Consider the following 16,953-nt stretch of genomic DNA (forward strand, 5'->3'; position numbering starts at 1 on the left):
CGTGATGGAAGTGAGTGATGTACTTGACGTGATGGAAGTGATGTAACGCCACTTTTCCTTTGTTCCTTAATTTGCTCCTTAATTCATGGTCTTATGTCTCCCTTGAAACTTGTAATTATACATTTGCTGCACGTTAGCTAGCTTATACTTTTTGGTTCTTTATATGGCCTATTATTAGGCTTTGTCTTTTTAGCCTTTAAGTCACTCTTAAGCTCTCTATAAGAGTTTCTCCCTTGTACTTGGTTTCTTATGATGAATTATACAAATAGTTGAAACTAAAAAGTTCAATATGGTATTAGAGCAGGAACCATAGGGTCCTGTCTCAGTTGTTTTTCTTTTGTTTCATTTTTCCTTATGTTCATCATTTGTTGAGATGGCAGAAGACAATCCATTCGGTTCTAAGGATACAAGTTCCTCAACCTTTAACACCAACCAACATGATACACGGTGAGATCAATCCAAACCAACGACTGTGCTAAGTATTGTTGAACGAGTTCAATTATTTGCCTTGGTCACGAGCCGTCTCTCTTGCCCTAGGAGGAAGATCGAAGCTAGGGTACGTAAATGGAACCATCAAGTCTCCAAAATCCACCTCACTCTCTTTTGATGCATGGCATTCAAATGATCAGCTCGTAATGTCTTGGATTCTCAACTCGATGGCGCCCAAGTTGTCGGAGTTCTTCAGCTATTCAGGATCTTCACACCTACTATGGGAATCTGTCAAGGAAATGTATGGAAGCCAAAACAATGCTACTCGTGTATTTGAACTGAAGAAGAGTCTTGCTGGCCTAAAGCAAGGTGACCAATCCTTCGTTCAGCACCTTGGAAGCATGAAATCTATGTGGAATGAGCTTGGTCTAAACCGTCCACACACAACCGAATCCGCTTTGCTCTTGAAGAGGGCTGATGAAGATAAAGTATTTCAACTGTTGGCAAGCTTGGGAGCTGAGTATGAAGATCTTCGTAGTCATTTGCTAATGACTCCAGAATTACCATCATTCATCAGCATGTGTCATGCAGTTCAAAGGGAAGAAACTCGAAGAAAGGTAATGCATATTGAGCCAAAGTCTAGCTCTGAGGCTAGGGTTCTCACTAGCAACCACAAAATCTGTGGTGAAAGAGTTTTTAATGGGAAGAAGGCTGACTGGAAGTGCACATATTGCAACACTAAGGGGCACCTACGGGAAAAATGTTGGATCTTACATCCTGAGTTAAAACCTAAGTTTGACAGGGAAGGGAAAATGATCAAAGATGGGAAAGGGTTTGCTTCAAAAACCCTCCGTGCAACTAAGTGTTCAGCTGATGAGATGGAAAACTTCACTTCAAATCCGATTTCCTTGATTAATGAATTTGCTACCTTTCTCCAAAGAAAGAACGGGACCACTAAGAGTGAAAAGATGATCACTGAAAACTCCATTGCCATGCTTGGAAAATTCGCTGGCTTCTTGGAAGGTTCAGATACCACAACACACGACAATATCCCAGGTATTATTAGTGCACTCGTCATTGCTCTCAATGCACATCTCACACATGATTTTTGGATTGTAGACTTAGGTGCCACTGATCATATAACTAATAAAACATCTTGTCTACATGAGTTTAAAAAATGATCTAATCCTACTCATGTATCTGTAGCAAATGGTAAAGGGGAACCTGTTCTAGGAAAAGGAAAAATTAGGTTGATGGGTAATGATGTAGAGTCCACTGCACTTTACGTACCTTCATTTCCATTCCAACTTTTGTCTATAGGAAAAATCACGCACACTTTGGACTGCCTTGCCATATTTTCTAATCATAACGTTGTGTTTCAAGATCGAGTCACTCAGAAGAAGATTGGTGAAGGGTTATTCTTAAATGGTCTATACTACCTCTTAAAGAAGTTCAATCTTGTTAAGGATCCCATTGCCAACCTAAGTCATGCCCAGGAGTACCAACTTTGGCACCAACGTCTTGCTCATCCCTCAGAAACAGTGATGTCTAAGTTATTTCCAAATTTTTGTAAAAGCACACATGAGTGCGAGATCTGTCAAATGTCAAAATCCACTAAGCTGGCTTTTGTATCCTCTCAGTCTAGAACTAGTAAGCTTTTTGAAGTTGTTCACTCAGATATTTGAGGACCTTCTCATGTTGAGTCATTCGATGGATACAAGTATTATGTCACTTTTATTGATGATTATTCTAGGGTTACCTGGTTGTATCTTTTAAAGTTTAAAGGTGATTTTTTTGAAGCTTTCAAAAACTTTAACAAACTAATAACCAATCAATTCGCCTCTAAATTATATACTTTAAGGTCAGATAATGGCACCGAGTATACATCCAATAACATGTCCAATTACTTGAGCAATCATGGCATCTTGCATCAAACTAGTTGTGTTGGTACACCACAACAAAACGGTGTAGCCGAGCGAAAGAATAGGGATTTGTTGGAGAAAACAAGGTCCCTTATGTTTCAGATGCAAGTTCCCAAGAGATTCTGGTCCCAAGCACTTCTCACTGCAACCTACATCATTAACAGACTTCCAACTCGTGTGTTGAATGCTAAGTCACCTTTTGAAGTCATGAAAGGAAAAACTGTCGATTTGACTCATCTCAGGATCTTTGGATGTACTTGTTATGTCCACATCCAAGCTACTCATCGTGATAAACTAGAACCTAGAGCTGTGAAATGTGCATTTATGGGGTACTCTAGTTCTCAAAAGGGATACAAATGTTATAACTCACACACTGGGAAGCTTGTTGTCTCTAGAGATATTCGGTTTGATGAAGTCACTCATTTCTTTCACAAGGATTCTGAGAATAATCCTCAGGGGGAGAGTCTAATGGACACCTTTCCACTGCCTACTCCTGGAGAAATTCATGCAAACCCCCCAAACCCTATCATTAATACCAACATTGATGAAGTGGTCAGTGAGGAAGTACCCAGTGCTTCAGCACCACAACCACAAGCTGCAACTCCACAATCAGTAATAGCACCAAGAAGGAACCCTGCTCGAGATTGACATCCCCCGTTAAGGTTACAAGAGTACGTTACGTACTCTGCAAGGTACCCTATCTCTGAAGCTATTACTTACCAAAAATTGTCAGCCTTCCATGCATTATTTCTAAACCAATTGTCAAACAATCTTGAGCCAAGAAGTTTTCAAGAAGCCATGTGTACACCTGTGTGGCAAGAAGCCATGTATGAAGAGCTCAAGGCATTGGATGAAAATCAAACTTGGAGTGTGGTTGATCTTCCCAAAGGCAAGAAGGTTGTAGGGAGTAGATGGATGTACAAGACAAAATTCAATTCCAATGGTACCATTGTGAGACACAAGCTCGATTGGTAGCCCGTGGTTTCACACAAACTTACAATATTGATTACAAGGAGACTTTTGCCCTGGTTACCAAAATGAACACAGTGAAGGTGTTGCTATCAGTGGCAGTCAATCATGAGTGGCCCTTGTTTCAAATGGATGTAAAAAATTCTTTCCTCCATGGTGATCTTGAAGAAAATGTGTACATGAAGCTACATCCTGGACACCTACAAGAAGGTGAACCTAACAAAGTTTGCAAGCTCCATAAGGCTATATATGGACTCAAACAATCCCCTCGAGCTTGGTATTCCAAATTGAGCTCAGTTCTTAAAGTTGCAGGGTTCAAAAGAAGTCATGTTAACTCCTCCTTATTTGTTCGCAGTGGTGTCCTAGGGAAACTCGTTATGCTTATATATGTTGATGATCTTATAATTACGGGGGACAATGTGAATGAAATCAATGCTCTTAAGTGCTCCCTACACCAACAATTTGCCATTAAAGATTTGGAAGTCTTGAAATACTTTCTTGGCATTGAGATGGCCACTTCTTCCAAGGGGTTATTCTTAAATCAAAGAAAGTATGTAGTTGATCTTCTTGATGAAGCACACATGCTTGAGTGTAAACCTGCTCGCACTCTCCTTGTTAGCAAACTTCAGTTGGATGCCAAAGGTGAGCCATTCTCCAATCTTGGTTTTTATCAGCGCATGGTTGGAAAACTTATTTACCTCACGATTACTTAACTTGACATTGCTTACTCAGTGTGCCTTGTTAGCCAGTTTATGCAATCTCCTACATCGGTTCATTGGGAGATTGTCAAGAGAATACTTAGATATCTCAAAGGTCCGGTCGGTAGAGGCATACTCATGAAGAAAAATGGGTCCACTCACATCATGGCCTACACTGATGCTGATTGGGCTGGTAATGCCCTTGATCGATAGTCCACCACAGGTTTTTGTACTTTTGTTGAAGGTAATCTGGACACTTGGAAGAGTAAGAAACAAACCGTGGTTGCAAGATCCAGTGCTAAAGCTGAATATAGGGCCATGGCAGCAGTAGCTTGTGAACTTATATGGTTGAAGAGTCTTCTATTTGATCTTGGCTTCACCAGCAAGGAACCAATGTCGTTGTTTTGTGAGAACCAGGCCACAATGCATATTGCTTCTAATCCGGTATTTCATGAAAGGACGAAGCACATTGAAGTTGATTGTCATTACATTCGTACACAAGTTCAATCCAATGTCATCAACACTGTATACACTAGAAGCCATGTTTAACTTGTTGATCTCTTCATGAAAGCTCTAGACTCTACCCAATTTCAACGGTTGTTGTGCAAGCTTGGATTAATTAACCCTCTTGATCCAACTTGATGGGGGGGGGGTATTGGAAGTGATGTACTGGACGTGATGGAAGTGAGTGATGTACTTGACTGTGATGGAAGTGATGTAACGCCACTTTTCCTTTGTTCCTTAATTTGCTCCTTAATTCATGGTCTTATGTCTCCCTTGAAACTTGTAATTATACATTTGCTGCACGTTAGCTAGCTTATACTTTTTGGTTCTTTATATGGCCTATTATTAGGCTTTGTCTTTTTAGCCTTTAAGTCACTCTCAAGCTCTCTATAAGAGCTTCTCCCTTGTACTTGGTTTCTTATGTTGAATTATACAAATAGTTGAAACTAAAAAGTTCAATAATTATTAATAAAAGTTTATTGTCTGAAGTACTTTGCATTAAAAGTTAAAACTCCCTTTATGTTATATATATATGTACACTCGAAAGTCGAAACCATCATCTTCGTATCACCAACTCAACGACTTTTAGGGTTTACAAAAGACTCGAGATAAAGCAATTTGATGCACTATATATTTTAGAAAATGCCGTGTCATACATGCATAGACTGCTGGGTAAGATGTTGATCAGTGGATTCATCCACAAGAGAAGCACCTCGATGCACAATGATAATCGACGCATTGGCAACAAATCTGGACGACACCAACGTATCTCCCAAAGGCCCTAGCTCTGGACAGTCACCCCACTCAGATAGCCCAAAAGTGATGAGTGGTGAGGAAACTCCTTGCCCTCTTCCCACAATATAAAGATCATAGTCACTTGCCATGTCGCTTAATAGTTGGAGGGTTTCCTCTCCATTGTTCACTACCTCCGTAATTAGTTTTATGTAAGGATGGTTCTTAGCATTGAGCATAAAGCCCTCTATACATTGGTCGTCCAATTGCTTCTCTTTCTCGTTTCCCTTTACGTCCTGCAAAATCTTATTGTTTTCTTCCTCGTGATGGTCACCGTTATTCTTATCGTTATTGAGAAGGAGATCGGAACCAACTGTTGCATCCTTACCGACAATGAAACGTACAATAGTTAACCTGATATTAGGGTTTGGAATAGGATTGCTAGCCAGCCTCCACGCATAAGCCAATGCCTCGCGGTCGTCTGGGCCGCCAATAAAAAGCATGGAACAGCGGTGGTGACGGTGCCCTTGACCGTTATTTCCATTTTTAGTTTCAGATAAATCGCCGAGGCCACGATCCACAAAGACAGCCACAGAACAGGGTACATTCTCTAAAAGATTCCTGTTAACGTCTCTAACACTAGCGTTTCCACTGTCCATTCCTCCGTCAATGGTGGATTGCTTATGAAAAGGAACAATTATAAGGTCTGCCTGTTTTTCCTCGGCAAGGTTGCAAATGTCCTCGTGTATGGTGGTGTAAGAAGACACAGTCGTTAGTGCCTCGACAGACACGCTGCCTTCTTCACACTCACTCTCAAATTTTTCAAGGGCAGCAACAATGTTGTTCGACGATGTCGAAAAGTGCGCGTGCTTTGCGTGATTTTGATTTTTAGTTGTACTGCTCGCACTGGTTGTCCTATTCAAGTTGCATGTGTCGTGCACTATGAGCATGGCCGAAGCATGACTTCTTAGCTCCACCAGGTGGACGGCAAATACAGAAATTGGGGATTGCTTCGTGGGATTTGAAGCCTCCAAGAGATTGATGACGCCGGAAACATTGCTTGTCGAATGGATGCAAGTAAGGATTCGAAACTCCGAGTTTGGTTGAATGCTTCTTATGCTTCTATGCTTGTACTGCTTAGATGTCCCATTGCGCTTGTAGATCAGGTTCAAAATGGGTCCAACAGCAGCCGTCATTACAAAAACCGCAGCCATCATTACTGAAAATGTGTGGTGGTCCAAAGCCTAAAATTCAAATATGCAGCCATATAAGATTGACTGGGACAAACATTACAATTTGATATATAATGCACAAAAGGAATTCAAATCAACAATTGTCGCCAATCATGATATAGCCCCTTTTATTTCTCACATACTAAACTAAATCCTTGGTTTTTTTATAAGAAACTAGAGACTTTTATAGTCTTTTTAAAGGTCTTCATCAATTGGTCGGAAATTTTGAGTTTGATTCTCGTTAATTTAAGCATAAAACTCAAATAGTGAGCCGGAAAATTTTAGTCTAATAATAGGGGTCAGTTCAATTATTAAATGTATTACATGGGTAATACATCTCATGAGTTTGATTCCTATTAAATGGATTATATATGTACCAACGTTAATCAAACACTATATCTATAATCTATAAACCAGTCACAAAAATCAAATTGCTGCATATATATGAGAAATATATTGATAAAAAAATCTATGAACAAGAGGAATTAATCAAATCCCATACACTTGCATTAATGTAAACAATCAAAACCTGTTGAAAAAGAGATATGCTCAAGAGGAAAAATCTAAAATTAGTGGATGCCAGAATTGAGGATAACTAGTTATATATATGCGCGAATGTACGTACATACCTTTAAGTCCCTGCCAGAATTGAGGATTATTAGTGAGACTACGCCTTTGGTGTTCATGACAAGTCCGAGGGCGAAACTATCGCGCATTGGCATTTTGTTAATGATAGCAGCGACGAAGGTTACAACAAGTTTAGCGAGAGAAGCCAAAACAATAACTGGCAAGACAAATAGTATGTCTTTTTGGTCAAGGATGACTGCTTGGACATGCGTTCTCATCCCAAGCACTAAAAAGAAGAGGGACATCATAACGTTTGACACAAAGTCGTCAACCTTCTGTATAATTGCGTTTTTGAGCTCTCCCTTTGGCACTATGGCTCCCATTGTGAAAGCTCCGAGAATGGAGTGTGCCCCGCATGCATCACTTAAGTACCCGAAAAATAAAACCCCGGCTAGAATGAAGCATATTTGGGGATCCATGTCGTAGAATGATGTACCATTGTCGTTAGAAGCGTCGTTGGTGTTAGAAAACATCCATGACAAGGTAGGACGAACCACAAAAACTAAAAATATTATTAATGCGGAGGTGGATAAGACCGTATAAACTTGATAACCGTCACTTGTTGAGGCCACTGTGCCCACAAGAAGAATCCAACAGATGAGGTCGCTGATAACACTTACAGACAAGGCCGTTCGTCCAACGTCAGAGTGGAGGAGCTTCACGTGTGCAAGTACTCCGGCGAGTTCCCCGAAGTTGGTGGAGGCAAGAATGATTCCCCAGAATATAGGACCGTACGTACGAGCCTTTAGTTTAGTAGCAGTAGTAAGACCATCCTCCTGTCGTGTTAGGACTCTGTACAAGGCATAGCCAAAAGGTAGGGGAAGAAGAATACCAGCAGCGGCAATGCTCAAAACTTTTTTTCTAGCGTGGAATATTGGCTTGAAATCCACTTGCAAACCCAGGACGAACATGTAGTAAATCAACCCTAGGTTGGCCATTGTCTCCATGGTCAACGTGCTTTTGAATGGAAATACGTAGTTGCGAGCGAACGCCGTGCCCCCAAACGCAGATGGACCCAATATCACGCCACCCTTTCAATATGATTAATGAGTGCTTCAATTCGTATTCATTCATTTACATTAAATTTAAATAAAATGATAATTTTCTATTTAAATTAAGGAATTTCTTTTGATAGTGTACGTACAACTAGAACCAACAATACAAACTGCCAGCATGTAGAAAAGGAAAATAATGAAAAGTGCGTGCATGCATGACATATTAATGTAGGATATACGAGGATGTGAAGGTAAAAGAGTCTACATATTGGTGAAAGGAGAAACCTTGCAAATACTAATAAAAGGTTGGACTACTCCTCATATTGCCAATTGATTTTATGGTGGAACGTTAACTTTCTATATGATATGTACGTAGCCTCATGCATAATATATATATATATATATATATATATATATATATTTGACATATATAAATACACACACACGTTTAGAGATAATTAAAAAGAAGAGAGAATTACAACTTACAATAATGTGAGAAATAACGCGAGGAATGTGAAAAGGTGTAAGAAGCAGCTTGAGAAGGTAACAAAGGGACATGATCACAGCTTGTTGGATGAAGAAGAGAGGAAGAGTTGAAAGCAAGGCATTTTCAGCCTTCCACAAGCCAGTGGTGTGTGTCAAAGTTTTATTAAAACACACCCTTATAGTTTCTACATTCGCCTCCAGTACTACCCAACCATTGCCCCGTCGTTGACCCCGAGCAGGCATTACGTACGTACGGTACGTAATAAAAAATGGCTAGCTAGGTTTTCATCATTTGGAACTGGTATAGACATATACCCCAACCATAACCATAATATTATTTCCTCATCATAGCCAGCTCCTTATTAGTTGGGATCGAAGAGAAAAGCAAACAAAAAGACAGCTAATGAAAGCTCAATACAAATTAATTAAAGAGGCAAGTACACATAATACATTCCTCATTTTACCAAGTCAACGAAGACGTTGATCTGTCCTAACCTATCTTTGTTGTGAAACTTACTAAATTAAACAGATGCGGTTCTTCATAATCGATTTTTTTATAATGCTAGAAATACTAAATTTGAATCCTTAAAATGTGCCACATGGCATGCCGTAAAATAAAAGTATATCTGTGGTCATCGTGCATTTGAATGGAAATACGTAGTCGCATTAAACGTCGTTTCCTCAAACACAGATTGACCCAAAATCACACCACCCTTTCAATATGATTAATGAGTGCTTAGTATATTCATTCATTTTCATTAAATTATATACATGCTAATTTTCTATAGAAAGGAATTTAACTCTTTTGATAGCGTAAGTGTGACATCCCACATCGTTCAGGAGAGTGATCCTTAAATGTATATTCCCATCCCTACCTAGCACGAGGCCTTTTGGGAGTTCACTGGCTTCGGGTTCCATAGGAACTCCTAAGTTAAGCGAGAGGGGGCTAGAGCACTACTAGGATGGGTGACCCACTGGGAAGTTGCTCTTGAGTTCCCAGAAACAAAACCGTGAGGGCGTGGTCGGGGCCCAAAGCAAACAATATCGTGCTACGGTGGTGGAGCAGGCCCGGGAAGTGGTCCACCACGGGCCGGGATATGACAAATGGTATCAAAGCCAATCCATGGCCGGAAGTGTGCTGACGAGGACGTCGGGCCCCTAAGGGGGGTGGATTGTGACATCCCACATCGCACAGGAGAGTGATCCTTAAATGTATATTCCCATCCCTACCTAGCAATAGACCTTTTGGGAGCTCACTGGCTTCGGGTTCCGTAGGAATTCCGAAGTTAAGCGAGAAGGAGGCCAGAGCACTCCCAAGATGGGTGACCCATTGGGAAGTTGCTCGTGAGTTCCCAAAAACAAAACCATGAGGGAATGGTAAACCCAAAGTGGACAATATTGTGCTATGGTGGTGGAACGGGTCCGGGATGTGGTGGACCTGGGCTGAGATGTGACAGTAAGTACATAGTAGCACCAATAATACTACCTGCATCAGCATGTCACCTAAAAAAAAAGGTAATGCTAGGGAGATTAAATTTGGAGACAAAATTTTGAAAACTAAAGGATATGGAAGTTGATGATTGGTTGATTACTTAAATGTTGATAAATGTGCTTATTCATATTGGTTACACATCATTTAGTTTGCAAATTTAGTTTCCAAATTTAATCTCCCTAACATTATGAAAAGTGTATGCATGAATACGTAATGATGCATATTGGTAGCTTGCGGCTGCCACAGATCTAGAGTGAATGCAGATCATTAGATAAAAAAATAAATCGAGGAGAGATAAACACACACACACACATACATGTGTAGAGATAATATATTGAGAAGAAGAGAGAATTACAACTTACAATAATGTGAGAAATGATGCGAGGTTGGTGGAAAGGAGGAAGGAGAAGCTTGACAAGGTAACAAACGGACATGATGACAGATTGTTGGATGAAGAAGAGAGGAAGAGTTGAAAGGAAGGCATTTTCAGCCTTCCACAAGCTAGTGGTGTGTGTTAACGTTTTATTAAAACAGACCCTTATAGTTTCTAGATTTGCCTCCAGTACCACCCAACCATTCCCATGTTCTTGAACCGGAGAATCCATTATTAATTACTATGAAATCTGTTCTCTAATTAAACTCAAGAGATTAATTAGCTAGCTAGGGTTTCATCATATGCAACTAGTCCAAGGCAAAAGCAAACACAGAGAACTAACGAAAGAAAAAGAAAAAGCATCGAAGATAAGCGCTCAATACTAATTAAAGAGGAAGTACACGTGAATGATAAAATTATAGTTTCGGGAGTTTAGCAACTAGTTCAGTTAGTTGATTAGTTGTTTAGCTGCGGCTAAGCTAGCTGTAACGTATGGTTTTCCGCTTAATTTGGTTGCCATATTCTTCTTAATCCAGGATAGACTACTTTTGGGGTTTTCATGCATACAATTAATTCAAGGGAGTTTTAACGAAAAGCCTGTGGTACTGTTCACTTTAATGAAAAATCATATTTTTACACTAAAAGTCAAACCTGGTACTATTCACTTTACCTTTTATTTTGTCCTTATCATTAAAACTGAAAGTTTTCAAACCATTTTCATTAATTTTCCTTTAATTCAATAGGTTTGTGTGACTCCCAAGTCCTAACTAAAATTTGGTACCAGCCCACATACATAGTCCTCATTTTGCCTAGTCAACGTTGATATATCCTAACTCACTCTAGCCTATAGATAATTAAGGAAAATACTAGAATAGTATCACGAAATTATATATTCTTGTTTTCAGTCATTTGTATACTAGATAAAGTTAGAGCTAGTAACACAAAGTCATCCATTTGTATATATATATCTAGGTTTTCATAATGTTATTTTGACTAATATTAATTGGAGTGTGATATTCACACACCCATTTTTACTTCTCACACATTCTTTTAATTTTTAATCATCGGATCAAATGAATTGAAGAATATTAAATGACATAAATTAATAAGAAATGTATGAGAAATAAAAAAAGGTGTGGGGATAACACACCCCTATTCCACACACCCCTATTAATTAATCAAGCTCATACGTACAATTTTTGTATGCTGTGATAGTAAACATTCACATTAGTTCTTTAAATTGGGAGCTTTAATGAAAAAAAATTTGGACTAAGTTTAATTTAACCAAAAACCACTATAAACTATTATTTAACAAAAAAAAAAACGTAATATTTAATCATAAGAACAAAACTATTCATATGTCATATGCCCAACAAACATTAAAACACACGAGCTGAATTAAAAGCCTAACAATCAATAATTTTTTTCTCCAACCCATGTCCCTGACAAAAACCTCATTCCGTTAGAAATAAACATGCACTTATTTATAAGTATGCGATTGCCTCATTAAAACTAATAGTTTATTGTAAAAGATGAGTATTTTATTGTATTCGTTTATTTTAAGTAATTAATTGTGGCTACGAAAAGTATCATAAACTAATATTTATCTTACGTGATTTGTTGTTGGAGAAGTAGCATCCGTATCGCCAATATTTCCAACATAAAATCCAACAGTTCATGTTCATGTTCAATCTTAAAAAAAAAAAACCACATCCTCAATTAAACTTTTGCATCTAAATTTCATTTGCCTTAGTGATAGAAAATGTATTTGCAAAAACAGGTCAAGGTTGACCAGTATATCCAACTAATCAGAGTCTGCCCAAATCAGTTTCACAACACCAAATCCTAAACTTGAACACATTTACATATCAATTCAAACAACAGTGACAAAGCAATGATGAATTAAAATATGTCGGATTGACTAGTCAAGCTTATTAATGAACTAAGTACAGATTCATCAGTTAACCAAACACAAATTACAAATCAAACTTATTCACTACAAGTTTTCCTAGTCAATAACAATTCATTACATAGCACATAATATGCAGTGTAAACTTAGTCACAAACACATATCAATTAACAACTCAAAGGATGCATGAAACATATACTAGTAAATAAGACATGTGAACAAGTTTAAGAGACAAAAGACGCAATAAGTTTTTGGCTAGAAAAACCCACCTCTAGGTAAAAAAATGAGGGACCATCCATTGAGTCAAATCCACTAAGATAAGGTTCATACAAAGATCCACACAAAGCTCAATTTCTAGATCTAATCTACGGATCAACTTTACCTTTGTGCAACCTTACTTTGCACGAGTTGAGGATTCATTCGGTCTTCACAAAGTGGTCGCTCCTCATGAGCTCATTACCTTGTGGCACCGAAATAGAGTCGTCTCTAGTCTTTACGAGATGACAACTCCTCCCAAACTCTTCACCTTATAACACTGAGATCAATACCAACAAATGCAAAATGATATGATGATAATGATCTAATCAAATCTGGATTCAATGACCGGTCAGTTTCTCCAGTCAAACAGTCGAAAGAAGAAACTGACAAGAACAAAAAAATGGGTCAGTTTAAAGATGAAACTGGAAGAACTTGACCACAAAATGAAAACAAAACCATGAATAACAATGCAACCCTATTCTGCAATGATTGGGTGTTTAATGCATGAACATGGTTTTGTGGCTAGGGTTTCTGATGAAGAACACAAGAGGCAATCCAAGGTTTAAAAAAACTCTTTGAAAATGTAAAATTTCCTAGCCAAAATAATTTAGCATATAAGAAGATTTAAACAAGCATTTTCAAAGAATTATAAATATTCAAAGAAGAATATTACCCAGAAAGAATGCTTGATGCTCCTAGGAAGGTCTAAGATAGAGAGGAAAAACAAACCCTCTCAAAATTATAAACTTTCTATTTAAAAAGGAAATGAAATCCTCTAATCTTATTAAAACAAATCCTTTGATTTCTACAAACAAAGGTGCAAAGAAACACTTGTTAAATGTACAACCTGTTTGTACCATACTTAGGGCCTCTGTATTTAGACCTCGTATAAATACTCGGGGGACTCAAATGTAATTATGTAATAAATAGAGGGGCAAATATGTAATAAGTGAGGATCCCTTATTCTATAAAAGGGCATCCTCACCCTCACAAACTTGAAGCCTCGTCCTCACATACAGAGGCCATCTCATTCACAATCCTCTCACAAATAGAGAAATACAATATCAGTGTGTACGTAGCCCAAACATTGGGGTGAACCACGATACATCTTGTATTATTTACTTTCTTGCAGATTCACGGTCGGATTTACGTTGTTCCAAGACCCCTCCGATTTTTTGCATCAACATTTGGCGCCGTTTGTGGGAATCAATACGAAAAGTTGTGTCGGTTCTCTTTCATTTTTTCACCTCCACCGTGAATTTGCAAAATCTGCAAAAACCCAACAACCCAAAGCTTTCCCAGAAAAACCCAAGAAACCAGTCCTATCTTTTTTTTTTTTTTTTTTTTCCGTTGCTTCTATAATTTTCTCACTATAAAGACTACAGTGAACTTCCCTTTGAAAACTATGAGGTTTTTTCCACTTTTAAACCAACTTTAGCAATCAACATGGCAGAGGTAGATGAATCCAAGAAGCTAGAATTCGAGTCACCCTCGGATCCTCCACCCACTCTGACTACGGCTCCGGTGGAGAAAGAGAAGCCACTTGTGGAAGCTCCAAAAGACCCTGTGTCCCACAAGGACAAATATGAAATTCCACAACCTCTTCTTTTTGAAAGCAAGGCCGAGCCTGATGAGTCCAAAGCCCTTACTATTGTTGTTGACAAGCCTTCGGAACCTATTACCGAAGAGAAAAGTAAGGAGAGTTCCATCAATTGAGATGCTGTGCTAGCAAAAGTTGCAACAGAGAAAAGGCTGTCACTTATCAAAGCATGAGAAGAAAGTGGGAAATTAAGGGCAAATAATAAGGTTGCGGCAAATTGCCCCAAATGTTGCCGCCCGAGCTGATGACCCGAGCCCAGGCCCGCGCTCCGCCTCCTCTGCCACCCTTTTGCCCCATGTTGCGCTTCACGGCATTGATCATTCGAAGAACCAGCTTCCCTGCACTAATTGCAAGGCCATCCTTAATGTGCCTCATGGCATCGCGAGGTTCCGGTGCCCTCAGTGCCAAGTTGACATGGCTGTCGATGTCTCGAAGCTCTAGTAGTCCCCCGCGAGGTTCCATTAGTTGATCAAAATCAATTCGTACTGTTGTCTGTACTAGCTTGCTTAGCTGAAAGCAGCAGTAGTGCTTTTTAATTCCTATCGATGATCGTAATTCCATGCAAGCACCTTGTTGTTATGGCTTTCTTCTTGTTTTGTTTCGTCTCTATCACAGCTCAAGCCAGCAGATCAGCGCCGGTTCTGGCGCTAACAAGTCTGCCTCTGCATCAGCCACAGTTACTGTCACCATGATGCTCCAGCACCAACTCATGATGTCCAAATCAGGCGCTTCCGACTCCGGCTTTGGTCCCATAGGATTGTCTTTGGGAAACAACGATGACTTTGAGCCCTCCAATAACGACGTCGGCGACGGCTCCTCCTTTAAATTCCTTAATCAAGTGGGCGGCGATGGGGCTTTTTCCATTCAATCCCTGTTCAATGGCTTATTCTAGATCGAGTCTTGGCAAATGAACTGAGGCCTCGAGAAGGAACTCGAACAACTCGACTCGGAGCTCCGGCGAGTTGTCGTCGGATGACGTGTTTGGCGGAGGGAAAGAAAGAGGGATTCCAAGAGTTTCGAACGACTTGAAAGACGTGCTGTCGATGTTTCAGCAGACGTTCGTCGTTTTCGACACCACCAAACCTGATTGCCCGAGTTATGAAGCGGAGGCATTGAGTCAAGCCGACGAGTTTTACACTTAGAACTCCATATTTGTACAGTTGAATGATAATCATGTGTTATGGGTCCTCTTTCGGGAAATAAAAAGAAAAAAGCAAAGGATGTCTGGAGAAAGTAAAAGCAAAAAGAAGACGTAGTGGAAAGAGAAAAGAAAAAGCAAAGGATGTCTGGAGAAAGCAAAAGCAAAAAGAAGATGCAGTGAACAGAGAGAAAGCAAAAGCAAAAGAAGATAAAAAGAAGCAGACATAATTACGGTAGTGATGGCATGCAGAAAAAGGAATTATGGGCGTGACCCATTGAGTAGAGGGTCAGATTTATTTTTCTTATCTTTCGGAGACATCTGTATAACCCCATCAGAGGGTAATAAAAAAAAACAGCAAGCCCAAAATAATGGGCTGGAATGTTATGTGGAAGGCAAATGCTCATATGCCCAAAAGAGCCATACCCTTTATTATCACCAACTAGGTGATCAAAAGTACGTCTAGTACTACAAAAAATTATTCGGCAGCTTGCCGCTATTATCACCAACCAAGTGATCAAAAGTACGCCCAGTACTCCAAAATTATTCGGCAGCCTGCCGCTATTATCACCCACTAGGTGATCAAAAGTACGTCCAGTACTCCAAAATTAGACATGAGCATCACTCATGACAATCATACATAAACATTCATGAGCATCACTCATGTCAATCATATATAAACATTCATGAGCATCACTCATGACAATCATACATAAACATTCATGAGCATCACTCATGTCAATCATATATAAACATTCATGAGCATCATTCATGTCAACATTCATGAGCATCACTCATGTCAACATTCATGAGCGTCACTCATGTCAACATCCATGAGCATCACTTATGTCAACATCCATGAGCATCACTTATGTCAATCAACATAAACATTCATGAGCATCACTCATGTCAATTAGCTTCGAAATCTTCATTCACAGAGCTCCAGCTTCGAGAGCTCCAGCTTCAAAAGCTTCATTTACAAACGCTCCAGCTTCAAAAGCTTCACTTGCAAAGCTTCACCTACAAAGCTTCAGTGCATGTATACAAATATCGCATCCGAACAACCGCCATTTCGGCCCGTACATGGATTGAATTTGAAGTATCCAGCCAACAGCCTCTATTGACTGAAGACTTAGGGAACTACATTATGTACCATATATTGGGCCTCAACTGGGCCTCATGAAAAATACTTGGGGGACTTAGCCTATTATTTATGTACTGATGAGCGAGCCCTTATTCTATAAAAAGGACTCCTTCACCATCATTAGAGAGCATCGTCGCCTGTTGAGCAACCGCCTCGCTGTAAGCATCACTCTTAGCCCATCACATATGTAGTGAGGAGCGAACCCTTATTCTATAAAAGGGACTCTTTCACTTTCATTAGAGAGCATCGCCGCATGCTGAGCAACCGCCTCGCCGCGAGCATCACTCATAACCCATCACTTATGTATTGAGGAGCGAGCCATTATTCTATAAAAATGACTCCCTCACCATCATTAGAGAGCATCAACTCTAGCCTATCATTCATTTATTGAGGAGCGAACCCTTATTCTATAAAATGGACTCCCTCACCTTCAAACGCCATAAGC

At 39.5% G+C, this 16,953-nt stretch overlaps 2 protein-coding genes across 2 annotated transcripts; both read right to left on the minus strand.

Moving 5' to 3' along the window:
• Positions 1 to 5,172: 5,172 nt before the first annotated feature.
• On the minus strand, positions 5,173 to 6,468 carry LOC139191670 (cation/H(+) antiporter 15-like). Its single transcript, XM_070812659.1, has one exon. The coding sequence runs from the start codon at positions 6,466 to 6,468 to the stop codon at positions 5,173 to 5,175; it is 1,296 nt and encodes a 431-aa protein (XP_070668760.1).
• A 487-nt stretch (positions 6,469 to 6,955) lies between these two features.
• On the minus strand, positions 6,956 to 8,060 carry LOC103400290 (cation/H(+) antiporter 23, chloroplastic-like). The gene is made up of 2 exons (XM_008338942.3): positions 7,116 to 8,060; positions 6,956 to 7,015 (listed from the first exon to the last, which is right to left on the minus strand). Exons 1-2 carry the CDS (start codon positions 8,058 to 8,060, stop codon positions 6,956 to 6,958), a joined length of 1,005 nt encoding a protein of 334 aa, XP_008337164.3.
• Between the last annotated feature and the right edge of the window lie 8,893 nt (positions 8,061 to 16,953).

This window comes from Malus domestica, chromosome 15, assembly GCF_042453785.1.
Source record: "Malus domestica chromosome 15, GDT2T_hap1".
NCBI lineage: Eukaryota > Viridiplantae > Streptophyta > Magnoliopsida > Rosales > Rosaceae > Malus > Malus domestica.

Coding starts and splice junctions, on each gene's coding strand:
- LOC139191670 (XM_070812659.1), bottom strand. CDS start 6,468: ATGGCTGCGGTTTTTGTAATGACGGCTGCTGTTGGACCCATTTTGAAC.
- LOC103400290 (XM_008338942.3), bottom strand. CDS start 8,060: ATGGAGACAATGGCCAACCTAGGGTTGATTTACTACATGTTCGTCCTG. Junction 7,016..7,115: donor ATTCTGGCAGGGACTTAAAG/GTATGTACGTAC, acceptor CTTTTTCAACAG/GTTTTGATTGTTTACATTAA.